This window comes from Lampetra fluviatilis, chromosome 41, assembly GCF_964198595.1.
Source record: "Lampetra fluviatilis chromosome 41, kcLamFluv1.1, whole genome shotgun sequence".
NCBI classification, from domain to species: domain Eukaryota; kingdom Metazoa; phylum Chordata; class Hyperoartia; order Petromyzontiformes; family Petromyzontidae; genus Lampetra; species Lampetra fluviatilis.
The window spans coordinates 3,634,836-3,648,420 of record NC_136315.1 but is presented as its reverse complement, the minus strand read 5'-3'; the positions used below and the strand labels follow the sequence as shown (position 1 = coordinate 3,648,420).

At 55.2% G+C, this 13,585-nt stretch overlaps 1 protein-coding gene across 1 annotated transcript in view; it reads left to right on the top strand.

The window, feature by feature from the left end:
* LOC144946460 (electrogenic sodium bicarbonate cotransporter 1-like) overlaps window positions 1-13,585 on the top strand; it is a 72,275-nt gene that overhangs the window by 30,852 nt on the left and 27,838 nt on the right. Inside the window, 5 exon segments of the mRNA XM_078875347.1 lie at window positions 1,279-1,417; window positions 4,680-4,840; window positions 5,986-6,138; window positions 10,868-10,947; window positions 12,731-12,888. Coding sequence (XP_078731473.1) covers window positions 1,279-1,417; window positions 4,680-4,840; window positions 5,986-6,138; window positions 10,868-10,947; window positions 12,731-12,888 — 691 coding nt within the window.

Here is a 13,585-nt window from a genome sequence, read left to right as displayed (position 1 = left end):
GCAGCGTCCGGACTTGCATACCTTTATTGCCACCGACCGCCAGTTTTTATTTTGCGGGGGGTGGGGGGGGGCTGGGGGGGGGGGTAGCGTCTTGACTTTCAGGAGCGTCAGCAAATCCTGAGAATCCGCTCCGGGAAGATCGTCACACTGCGATAATATAATCGGCCCTCTTGCTCATCAATGCGAGTGGACTGTATTCCTTCAAGCGTCCAGGTTATATCGTTTTTTGTGTTGTTTAATATTTACACAACGCGTTTTTCCAGGAGACGTAACAACATCTGGTTGACGGCGGGGGGGGAGGCGAAGAGTCAGTGCTCGCATGGCAATTGTCAAATCACTACTTTATAAATCACACCAAGTGGCCATTGAGATTCAGACCAATTATCAAGGCGGATAAGGTTGACGGAAAGGCAGGGATATAATCGGCGCTATTTATAGCTAATGAATTGGGGACCGAGAGGAGGAGTGACCGGTCTCTCCGCAGTGGTGAAAGGTGGCATAAGTTAATGATTGTCCAGGTAAGCCTGGCGCTGTGTACGCAGCGTCACGAGCCGTATAAACTGCGGCTTAAAAAGAGGCAGCCGCTAAAACAGCTGGGGGCTGAATCGAGAGGAGCGCGACGCGGGGGGGAAGACTGCTCCACGAACTCAAATCACAGCTGGCGGCTCCGCACACACCTGACAGCAAGATTATTTTTTTTTAAATATAAACCATTTATTTCCGTTGCACTTTAACAACAAAAGAAAAAGGCTGTTTTTGTTGTTGTTGTTGTTCTTGTTGCAAAGAGCGAGTTCTCTCACCGCCATCACCCCCAACCACCCCGTACGCAGGTGTTTTGCTCAAAAAAATTAAGAACATTAATTGCGAATGTTGCCGTCACCGACGAACGTGTCTGTCCCGTGACTCATTTAGCCAGTTGGTTCAAACGCTGCACCATCACAGCTGACAAGAAGGGGAGGCAGAAGTCACCGAGCGATTTCGTCGAAGCGGTTTTGGACATTCGCGTTATCCGTGCTTTGAGGCCAGTTTCATCCGAGGTGCGGCCGGGCAGACCCTTGTAGAGGGGCCAGGGGGTGGGCGAGACACCAAATCTGTCTCTTGAAACAAACGAGCAAACCCCAATGTCAGAGATCAAAGTCCCGCTGGAGAATGTGGAGAAGCAGCAGCAGCAGGAGGAGGAGAGCAGCTACGGGCGCGGGACGAGAGAGGATCAGGAGGATCAGGAGGAGGAGGCGTTGGCGGGTCCTCGCGTGAGCCGCAGCATCTTCGTGTCCGCAGTGACCCCGGGGGTGGAGCGTGCCCGACTCTTCCTGAGCGACGAGGGCGATGGAGCGCCCCCGCCGCAGCTCTTCACCGAGCTGGACGAATTGCGCACCAGCCACGACGGGCAGGACATGGAGTGGAAGGAGACGGCCAGGTGAGCGAAACTCCTCGGGGCGCCGGGGTTGCGGGCAACTTATCGGGGCGCCGGGGTTGAGAGCAACTTTTCGGGGCGCTGGGGTTGAGGGCAACTTCTCGGGGCGCGCGGGGTTGAGGGCAACTTATCGGGGCGCCGGGGTTGAGGGCAACTCGTCGGTGCGCCGGGGTTGAGGGCAACTTCGCGGTGTGCCGGGGTTGCGGGCAACTTATCGGGGCGCCGGGGTTGAGGGCAACTTATCGGGGCGCCGGGGTTGAGGGCAACTCGTCGGTGCGCCGGGGTTGAGGGCAACTTCGCGGTGTGCCGGGGTTGCGGGCAACTTATCGGGGCGCCGGGGTTGAGGGCAGCTTCTCGGGGTGCCGGGGTTGAGGGCAACTTATTGGAGCGCCAGGGTTGAGGGCAACTTATCGGGGCGCCGGGGTTGAGGGCAGCTTCTCGGGGTGCCAGGGTTGAGGGCAACTTATCGGTGCGCCAGGGTTGAGGGCAACTTATCGGTGCGCCGGGGTTACGGGCAACTCCCCGGCGGCACACCCGAACCCACCCCCTCCCCCCCCCGCCGCTTTGCACTGAAACCACGAAGTTCAAAATGTAACCCTTGGCGCCGAGTTAAATGGATGTTAGCTCAAGAGGGTATCTCAATCAAGGTGGCTTATGCACCTGGGGCACAGAGGCTCATAAAACGAGTGGGACTACAGACACGGAGATTTGCTTCGGAACTTCAAATCCGCTCCCCCCCCCCCCCAAATACATGAATTTGCATTCGCCCCCCCTCAGTCCCGTTTATCGGTGCTTCTTCTGCAAAAAACCCCCACAAACGGTAGTTTTTAATTCTTTATTGTCGAGTCAGTGCCGGTTGTGTCGATTTTTTTAGTTTGTTTTACTAGGTTCTGATTTATTGACCATTAATCCTTTCGACACCCCCAGTAAAATGCCGCACGACCGCCCCACCACCACCACCACCACCACCCCCATCCCTCCTCTCACGTCGCCCCATGCTGAGCGAAGATTATCTTCCGTGGAGATGTGCGAGAGAGAGGCGGCGGGCGTTTCTCCCCGAACCGCGATAATCTAATCTGTCAAACGAGTGGGCGCGGAGTGACCCTCACGTCAAAAAAAAAACAATATAAAGTTTCGATTGAAAGCTTTCGTGACTGCAGGGATTCATCTTCTTGGTTCTTTCGGTAAAGTCACGTAGAAGGGAAATAATAAAAGAATAAAAAGAAAACTTCGTAAAATAATTCCTATAATTCCTTTGAATTATTTTCTTATGTTTCATTTAATAAAAAATAAAACATAATAAAATAATTCCCATGAATTATTTTATTATGTTTTATTTTTATTATTGTATTATTTCCCTTCTATGTGACTTTACCGAAAGAACCAAGAAGAACGATATAAAGCTTTGGCAGGCGCTGGAACGCGACGCGCTTCCTGCTTCTCGACCGCAACCAAACCGGCCGTGGGCTTCGACCGGTGACGGCTTTCGCCAAAACACCGTCCGCGCGCGCGCGCGCGCGTGCGCGCGTGCGTGCGTGCGTGCGCGCGTGCGTGCGCGCGTGCGTGCGCGCGTGCGGTCAACAACGTGGGGAGCGGTGGCGCAGCGGTTAGCGCTACGCTGCGCTATGAACACGGCGACCCGGGATCGATTCCCGCTCACGGCCAACACCCAGTGACGATTATCTGAACCGGTCCTGGGCCTCCCCTAGGTCGACTCAGCCTCAAATTAGCACCTGGTGCGGTGTGTAAATATCGCCACTGGGGAGACAAAGGCGGTCGGGCGTGGTGCTGGCCGCCCACCCCCTCCGTGTGCCGTGCCGGCCTTCATAGGTGCTCGCTAACAGCACTTGCCCCAACAGTCTGTTGCAGGCTACACGGGGGATCTTTTATCTTTGTGGTCAACATCGCCACTTGGACCCTTGCAAATTTCAAGTTTATTGATTTAACCCGTTGAGACCTCCAAGACACAGAGAGAAAGGAGACCAGGATAGCAGGGTCAGTTTGCGAGTTTTGACCCAGGCCGTTAAAATCAGACGCAAAACTAAAAAAAGCGACGAGAATAAGGAACGAGACGGCGATGAAGCAAGAGCATTAGCAGAGCAAAGGGCAAAGGAAATCGACGGGGACCCTCCAGAAGGAATGCAATCGTCGGGTGACGCTGACGCCGTCTTGTCTCTGCATGGTCCTCGTGTGGCGATCCCACGCGGTGACCCACAATGCAACGCGCCAGCAACATTTTAAGGAGAGAAAATGAAAACACCCAGTAATTACTCTTAATATGGATTAGTTTGAATTGGCAATGATAGTGTGGAGGGGGGGGGGTTATCAGTGAAAGGGGTTGTCCGATAATATAATCAATAGCTGACTAAGAGTCTGACTATTCATATGCTTAGCTGCAAAATGTTGATCCGGAAACAAATTTTATGACATTCTTATCTGGCCGGCCCCATGGTGTAAAGTGCATTCTCCAACACGAATCTCTGTGTCCTCTCGCGTGCGCGTACTATGAAGAGGGGACGTTATTCTAAACGTTGCTGATTAAACATCTCTCCTTGAACAGAATCAGAACATTTGTATCTTCGACTGTAGGAGGAATCCGATGAGCTATGAAGGTTTTTTTTTTAAAGATGTCCAGTTAGGGCGGGTTAGCAATTAACGACGACAGTTCACCACTACGATATGAGTGTACAGGCGTGGTTCAGATGTATTGTGACCCCCCCCCACTCCAATTAATTAACCCCTAACATTTGTTTACCTTTTGCATGTTATATTTATATTTTTTAAAAATCTTACTTTAAAAATACACTTTGTAGAGAATTAAATGGGGGGGTCGCAAGTGCATCTGGACCGCCCTGTACAATCTAGAAAATGTAAGCAAGTCATTATAAAATAAAGTACACGAGCAGAAATTGCATAAGTACATAAGCTCCTGCCGATGCGCCAACAGCAGCAGTGCTGTCGAAGGACGCGTTCAGTTCATTCAGACGCTGTCTCCCCGACAGACCTGGTCTTCACCTGAGGACGGCTGCTTGCGTTGTGGCCGAAACGTCGTGAGAATTATTTTATTACGTTTTATTTTCATTATTTTATTACTTCCCTTCTACGTGACTTTACCGAAAGAACCAAGAAGACGCGTTCAGTTTGTGTTGCTGTCGTCGCTGTGATTTGTTCGCGTGCTCCACTGCCAACTACATCGGCAGCCATACGACCGTCTGATTACGACGATGATCGTGACGACGATGATGTTGATCGTGTGACGTGCCAGGTGGGTCAAGTTCGAGGAGAAGGTGGAGGCGGGGGGCGAGCGATGGAGCAAGCCGCACGTGGCCACGCTGTCGCTGCACGCACTCTTCGAGCTGCGCTCCTGCATCCAGCTCGGGGCCGTGCTGCTCGACCTGGAGGCGCTCACGCTGCCGCACATCGTGGGTGCGTGCCACGCCGCTGCACCACCGCCGCTGCACACCGCTGCACTCGCTGCTGCACCACGCTACACTACCGCCGCTGCACTCGCCGCTTCACACCGCTGCTCCACCGCCGCTGCACGACGCTGCACTACCGCCACTGCACGACCTTGCACCACCGCCACTGCACTCGCTGCTGCACCACGCTGCACCACCGCCGCTGCACGACGCTGCACTACCGCCACTGAATGGGCTGCATAGCTGCCGCAAGCAGTTGCACCACCGCCACTCCGCCTCTGCACTACTCTGCACGACCGCCGATACGCTCGCTGCACGATCAAAGATGCAGCTGCACACAGCTACGCGTCGGCCGTTGCACCGCCGCTGCACGCAGTTGAACCCCCGCCGCACCGCTTCTGCACAACGCTTCACGACCGTCGCTGCACAGCCTCCGCACACCGTCTCTTTACGCAGCTGCACTCGCTTCACTCCGATGCACTCCGCTTCACAGCCTCTGCACATAGCTTCACCCAGTCTCTGCATTACGCTGCACAGCCCCTACACGCCGCTGCACTCGCTGGATCTTTGTCTATTGTGCGAAAGGTAAAGCACGTGCGGTGTAGGGAGTGATGCGCGTGTGTGTGTGTTTGATCACGGGTCGACTGACGGTCATCTCAGTCAGTCGACCCGTGGCACCTGCTGGGTCTGCCCCGTGACCTCCTGCCAGCGGGCGTTCGACACTTCAGGTGGCCTCTAGGTGCACATGGCCTGGCACAAGCGGCGTGGTGACGTCACCGCCACTTAGTGGAGAATGGCGGTTGTTGTTGTTGTTTGATCTTAGCGGCAGCGTGTGTGTGTGTGCGTGATCATAGCGGTAGCGCAGTGGTTAACCCAGCGACTCGAGTTCGATACCCGCTCACGGCCAACACCAGTGACGATTATTATCTGAACGGGTCCTGAGCCTCCCCTAGGTCGACTCAGCCTACAATGAGTACCTGGTGCGGTGTGCAAGCATTGCCACTAGGGACACAAAGGCGGTCGGGCGTGGTGCTGGCCACCCACCCCCTCGTGTACCGTTCCGGCCTTCATACCTGCTCTCTAACAGCACTTGCCCCTACAGTCCGTTAAGGCTACACGGGGGATCTGTGTCTTCTTGTGTGCTGCGTGCAGACCTGATGATAGGAAGCCAAATCGCGAGCGGCCAGCTGCGGAGCGAGCAGAGGGACAAAGTGTCGCACGCGCTCCTGCGGAGACATCGCCACCAGACCAAGAAGTCCGGGCTGAGGTCCCTCACGGACATCGGGAAGTCGGTGTCCGGCACGAGTGAGCTAAGCCCCGGCGACGACGCATCTCTCACCCAACCCCCCCCTCCCCCACCTCCCCCCCCAGTAAACGTGCTAACGTTAGGTTAACGTCGGCACGCGGTTGGAAGCGTTGGACCCGACGTCGGGCCAATGTTCCATGTCGACTGGATCTCCGGCGTCGGGCCAATGTTCGCATGCGGTTAGGGGGCATCCATTTAGTTCGTACGCATTGAGGGAGGGGGGGGGGGTAACCCAAATGGGTACGCTTGTGTATGGGGGGTTCTACTGACAATGAACGCATAGGAAACGGGGGAGTGGGGGTGAAGCCTCGATAATAATTTGTCTACATTGGCCTTCAAATGAGTTAGATAGTCCGGCGGTGGACTATCTAACTCATTTGCTTAAACACGTTAATATTATTAATTCTTGATCGTTTCTGCGTGGATTAAATATAGGATTCGGGGGGGGGGGGGTGCGTCAAGCGCACGTACGCAGGTGGGGGGGGGGGTGTAGAAAGTCCGCGTGCGTACAGGGAGGGGTCAAGTTTTGACAGATTTTTGCGTACCTACTCAATGGATGGCCCCTTGGGACCGCTGAACCAACGTTAGCCCAACGTTGGGCTAACGTTGGTTGACGTTGGGACTAACGTTGGGATAACGTTGGTTGACGTTGGGATGGTACGTTGGGCCACCGTTGGTCCAACGTTGGGACTAACGTTGAGCTAACGTTGGCAGGCGCGCACCACGTACGCAACACAGCAGTACAGCCTCGCCACTCAACAACAACAACAATAAGAGTAACGTACCCTCCGCCGTCCGACACAGGCAAACAGATCGAATGCGTCTCGTGGTGCAAATCTGTGCCAATCGATGAAAAAGTTTGTTCATCAATCCGGTTACGCCGAAAAGAGCAAAACTAAATTAAGCAAAAGTGTTTAAAAGCATTCCACGTTTCGCTGACGATGACAACGGGTGTCGGTCAGGGGTCAGCCGGAGCTCTGACCTCGAGTGAATGGCCACGTGACTTAATTCACAAAAGAACGCGGATTGTGAATGAGCTCATCGTCTCGTTGAAAGCTCGCGGAACGAAAACGAACAGCGGCAGGCAACTTCCATTCACACGGCGCCAGAAAAAAAGTCTCGAAGTTTCGAACGATCGGAAGAGTTCTAGGGGAGGGGGAGGAGAAGGGGGGGGAGGGAGGGAGGGAGAGGGGGGAGGGAGGAGGGGGGAGGGAGGAGGGGGAGGGAGAGGGGGGGAGGGAGTGAGGGGGAGGGAGAGGGGGGGAGGGAGGAGGGGGGGAGGGAGGAGGGGGAGGGAGAGAGGGGGAGGGAGGAGTGGGGGAGGGAGTGAGGGGGAGGGAGCGGTGGGGGGGGGGGAGGGAGGAGGGGGGGAGGGAGAGAGTGAGGGAGAGGGGTGGTGGGGGGTGGAGGCTGTAGATGAGTGGGGTGTGAGTTCAAGAGGGCGGGTGAGGCTCTGCGGAAGAGTCGGCCGAGCGAAGAGGGCGAGTGGGTTTGTGCGGACACCGGGGGGGGGGGGGGGGGTCAAGGTCACTCCTCGGGCGGGTAGGCGGCGGAGGGTTGGGATTGGGGGGGGGGGGGCTCGTGCCCACGCGTGCCCCGCACTGCACACGCTCACAGAGTGTCCACCACGTGCAGTGTCCACCACGAGCAGTGTCCACCATGAAGTGTCCACCAAACGGACTGCGGTGCCTCTTTCTCCTGAACGACACCATTTCCCCCGTAATAAATAAATAAATAGCTATCACGACGACCTTACTATCATAGATATTCCTAATCTCGAGATAAGATTATTCGAGAAAATAATTGTTGGCAATTGGCACCCAGAGTGTGTACCAATAACCCCTTTTTTGGGGTTCAATTACTTTCGTGTGTGCCTGTGTGCCCAGCGCCTTGCTACCCCTGGGCTTGGCAGGCGTTGTGGCTTTCTGGTGGATAGCCCGGGGTTTCACGATAAACACCGTCCACAAGAGCAGGCTGGTCACCCGCTGACCGTACTCCCACACACGGCTTAGCCATTACCACGTTCCGAGTTAATCACCAGCGCGAGCCCCCGCCCCTCTCTAAAACTAAACTATATATTTGTTTTACTTTAGCGGATGAGGCCCACGGCTCTTTTTCAGAAGCGACCTGGCTACCACGGAATGATAGCGCAACGAAGTTGGCGTATTCAATCGTGTGGGAATGTATAGCCGCCTAATTACTCTAAGCGCGTGGTGATGTTCATTCTAAATGTGGAGGGGAAACACCGGAGGACGTGGAGAGACACGCAAAACTCCAAATATACAGCAGCGTCAGGGTCAGGATCGAACCGACGACCTCCTGTATACCAGGCGAGGTTGTTAACATCTCACCACAGAGAGAGAGACACACAAAACTCCAAATATACAACAGGCGTCAGTGTCGGGACCGAACTCACAACCTCCTTCATACCAGGCGAGGTTGTTAACATCTCGCCACCGTGGCACCCTTTATTCTACTTACAGGAAAAAAGGCAACACCAACAAACTCCCCCCCACACCCCCACCCTGCATAATTCACATTAACTCAGATCGCATTTCAATTTACGTAACCGTCTTTCCCCCGCTTGGTCTACGTGCGATCGCCCGAGGCGTCCGGGTTGACGGATGCCAAAAAAATCCCCACGAAAAGGTCGTAAAACAAGACGTCGATTATCAGCCGAGCGAACAAACGGGGTGATGCAATTGCCGCCCTAAGCCATCATTTGCTCCAAGTCTCTCTCTCTCTCAATCGGCGCGGTGATACGGCACCGCCGTAAAAGTTTGTTACGATGCGTGCAGAGTAGATCGTCTCTAATGGGGGGGGGGGGGGGGGGGCGGGGGGTCGCTCTCGCGTTCACGCCAACAACGGCGGGATTCTCATGGCAAAAGGCAAAGATCCACCGTGTAGCCTTTACAGACTTTTGGGGCAAGTGCTGTTTTGGGGCAAGCACCTACTATGAAGGCCGGCGCGTCGTGACACGAGGGGGTGGGTGACCAGCATCACGCCCGGCCGCCTTTGTCTCCCGAGTGGCGATGTTTACTCCACACCGCGCCAAGTACTCATTTGAGTCTGAGTCGACCTAGGGGAGGGCTCAGGACCGGGTCAGATAATCGTCACCGCTGTTGGCCGTGAGCTGGGAATCGAACTCGGCTCGCCGGCGGCTTCGTAGCGCAGCGTAGCGCTCACCGCTACACAAACACAGCCCGGGTCACGGAGTCGTAAAGTGCGTGGGTAGACAAGCACCAACACCCACACACAACCCCACGACTATCCCCCCCACGCCCAGCCAGGAGACGCGATGATCTGGGCCATGGCACGTGGTGACACAGGGCTGGCGCGTGCCGCCACGCTGACAAAATAACCCCCCCCCCCAAACCCACCCCCCCCAAACCCCCCCAACCCCACCCCCCACCGCCCCCCCCCCTAACCCCACCCCACCCACCCCACCCCTTCCCAAGAAGTGGAATGAGCCATTGGTGAGTTGGTGGACCCACCGCGAAACCCGCGCGCTGGGACCGGCGAAGTCGTTTTTCGAACCGATTTTGTCTTGGCGTGACGCTGCGCTGGTTAGTGGCGCGCAAAGGACGGATAAGAAACTCTACAGATTCCTCAACAACAACAACAAAGACCCAACGAATATGGATTCCTGCAGTCACGAAAGCTTGAAGTCAACAATAATCTCCTAAAACAACAACAGCAACAATGTTGTCGGGACATTGCCTGAAATGCCACCTGTCAAACCACGTGTTTTCCCCTTGTAGGGCCAATGCCACTGACGGATGTTCAAACACAAACCTCCGCAATCATTATTGTCTTTCGTGGGTTTAATTCAAACAGTTACGTATTCACGTTCAAGTTGCATTTCCCACCGTAAGCGATCCCAGACGGCTCCTCTTCCACGACCGGGGCCATCATTTATTTAAAGCCGCAGAACAAACTCCCTCGGGGCACCTGGGTGACCTTTGAGGGCCTGTAACTTGAATGTGACCTTTAAAGGGAAGGTGCAACTCACAGATACCACCCCCCGTGTCCTCGCGTTGCCCTGCTGTAAACACGGACACCGCAGTCCCGGTCCCTGCCAGCCACGCACTTTGTCCCAGTGCCCCCCCCCCCCCCACACCTCCTTATCCCACCATGTACCCCCTTGTCCCTCGCCCTCCCCCCCATCCCCTCGTGTCCCACTGATCCCCACCGTTCATGTGCCTCATCATTGGGGTGGCCACCGCTCCATCCAGCCCTTGCCACGACACTGCCCGCACCACGACGCCTGGTGCAACGTCCCTCGCAGTGCTGCCATCCCTGGCCCCTGATCGACCACGTGGCATCGCTTTGCCTCCCCCTCCCCCCCCCGGCGCCACCCGCATCTCCGTGCCTCTCGCCAGGGTCCCACTTGCAGGGCCGTGCCGCTTGGGTTCTGCCAATCCGTGCCTCGCAAAATCCCCCAAATGCCCTCTGATTATGATTTGTTCCCCTCTTGTATATTCTGCGTTTTTAATTCTACACACACGCGCGATATATTTATATATATCCTGTAGCTATCATTGCACCCTGTTCCCACTGTTGTATCGGACGAGGCCCTGGCTGGTGAGATTGAGATGTGACTTCACGCTATTACGTAATGATCGATGGAGTTGATCGATGATGAAGATTGGCGATTATACGGATGTTCGATGATGATGATGATGAAATGACGTTCGTCCCCTGCTGCTTCGCGGCATCTTCACACAGGCAGCCTCAACGGCAGTCCGCGGAAATCCACAGCAGCCGGCAACGGCAGCGACATCCTGGAGATCCCTGGGAAGGACCAGGTGGGGGCCTGCACGCACCCACCCACCCACACATCCACGCACGCATCCACGCACGCATCCACGCACGCATCCACGCACGCAGCCACCCACGCAGCCACCCACGCAGCCACCCACGCAGCCACCCACGCAACCACCCACCCACCCACGCACGCATCCACCCACCCACGCACGCACCCACCCACCCACGCACCCACGCACGCACGCACCCACGCACACACCCACCCACGCACACACCCACCCACGCACCCACCCACCCACGCACCCACGCACACACCCACCCACGCATCCACGCACACACCCACCCACACACCTACGCACGTACCTACGCACACCCTCCACCTGCTTAGAGGAAGATACTCCATCTGGAGGCGCTGTGGCAGGGATCTCTGGTGGAGTATTTGAGGAAACTCTCCACTCGATATCACTCCACCCACATCTCTCCCCTCTCCACCCCTTTCTTCCCCGTGTCGTCTCCCACGTCTCACCCTAACCCAGAGCCCTCTCACTCTCTCAATGTCCCATGGTCTCGGCCGGATAATACATCAGACCGTGTTTTTTTTTACTCAATCTCATTTTTTATAAATTAGATTAATCGGTTCTGTATTGTTACTGAAAAACATGAACTAAAACACACATTTTATATATGTTTAAACATTTCCATTAGATACATACACGCCTCCATCCTCCCTCCTCTCCCTCCCTTCCCCTCCCCCCCACCTCCACGGATATCCATGCCCCCACCACCGGGACATTCACGTGTAGCTGGCCGCTGATGGTGGCAGTCGCAGCAGCAGCAGCAGCGACGATCACAACTCAGCGGCCGATCTCTGCGCGTTAATCGCCCCAGCACTGGATGGATGATCCCCCATTGTTAATTACAACGAGAGCGATGATGACGACGATGATGACGATGATGATGATTACAGGCACTCCTCTAATGACGAACGAGTTAGGTTCCGGAGGTCTGTTCGTAAGTCGATTTGTTCGTAAGTCCAACTTTACTCTTGTCGATTCCAAACATGTTGTACGGCACTGGTTATTCACGTCCTACAGATGCAGATGCCACTGGTTCTTCATGTTCTGTAGATGTAGATGCCACTGGTTATTCATGTTCTGTAGATGTAGATGCCACTGGTTCTTCACGTTCTGTAGATGCAGATGCCACTGGTTATTCATGTTCTGTAGATGTAGATGCCACTGGTTATTCATGTTCTGTAGATGTAGATGCCACTGGTTATTCATGTTCTGTAGATGTAGATGCCACTGGTTCTTCACGTTCTGCAGATGTAGATGCCACTGGTTATTCATGTTCTGTAGATGTAGATGCCACTGGTTCCTCACGTCCTACAGATGCAGATGCCACTGGTTATTCATGTTCTGTAGATGTAGATGCCACTGGTTCTTCACGTTCTGTAGATGTAGATGCCACTGGTTCTTCGCGTTCTGCAGATGTAGATGCCACTGGTTCTTCGCGTTCTGCAGATGTAGATGCCACTGGTTCTTCGCGTTCTGCAGATGTAGATGCCACTGGTTCTTCGCGTTCTGCAGATGTAGATGCCACTGGTTCTTCGCGTTCTGCAGATGTAGATGCCACTGGTTCAACAACCACCGCCATCTATTGTGCGGCGGTTGAACTTACGACTCTCGGTCCGAACAGGCGACTTGGACATACGGACCAGGTTTGTTCTTACTCTCTGAAAGTTCGTAAAAAGAATGGCCACAAGTAGATGAGTCCCTGCATATTAATGAACGCAACGATCGCTCCCTGTGCCCTCCGCTGCAGATGAAAAACCGGTTCATCAAGAAGATTCCGCGCGACGCGGAGGCCTCCAACATTCTGGTGGGGGAAGTCGACTTCCTGGAGACGCCTTTCGTGGCGTTCGTTCGCCTCCAGACGGCCACGACCCTCGGAGGGCTCACAGAGGTGCCCGTGCCCACCAGGTGAGGCTCACAGAGATGCTCACTCATCACCAGGTGAGGCTCACAGAGGTGCTCACTCCTCACCAGGTGAGGCTCACAGAGGTGCCCACTCCTCACCAGGTGAGACTCACAGAGGTGCTCACTCCTCACCAGGTGAGGCTCACAGAGGTGCCCGTGCCCACCAGGTGAGGCTCACAGAGATGCTCACTCCTCACCAGGTGAGGCTCACAGAGTGAGACCACCACCAGGTGAGACTCACAGAGATGCTCACTCCTCACCAGGTGAGACTCACAGAGTGGGACCACCACCAGGTGAGACTCACAGAGATGCTCACTCCCCACCAGGTGAGGCTCACAGAGTGAGACCACCACCAGGTGAGACTCACAGAGATGCTCACTCCCCACCAGGTGAGACTCACAGAGTGAGACCACCACCAGGTGAGACTCACAGAGATGCTCACTCCTCACCAGGTGAGACTCACAGAGTGAGACCATCACCAGGTGAGACTCACAGAGATACTCACTCCTCACCAGGTGAGACTCACAGAGTGAGACCACCACCAGGTGAGACTCACAGAGATGCTCACTCCTCACCAGGTGAGGCTCACAGAGTGAGACCACCACCAGGTGAGACTCACAGAGATGCTCACTCCTCACCAGGTGAGGCTCACAGAGTGAGACCACCACCAGGTGAGACTCACAGAGATGCTCACTCCTCA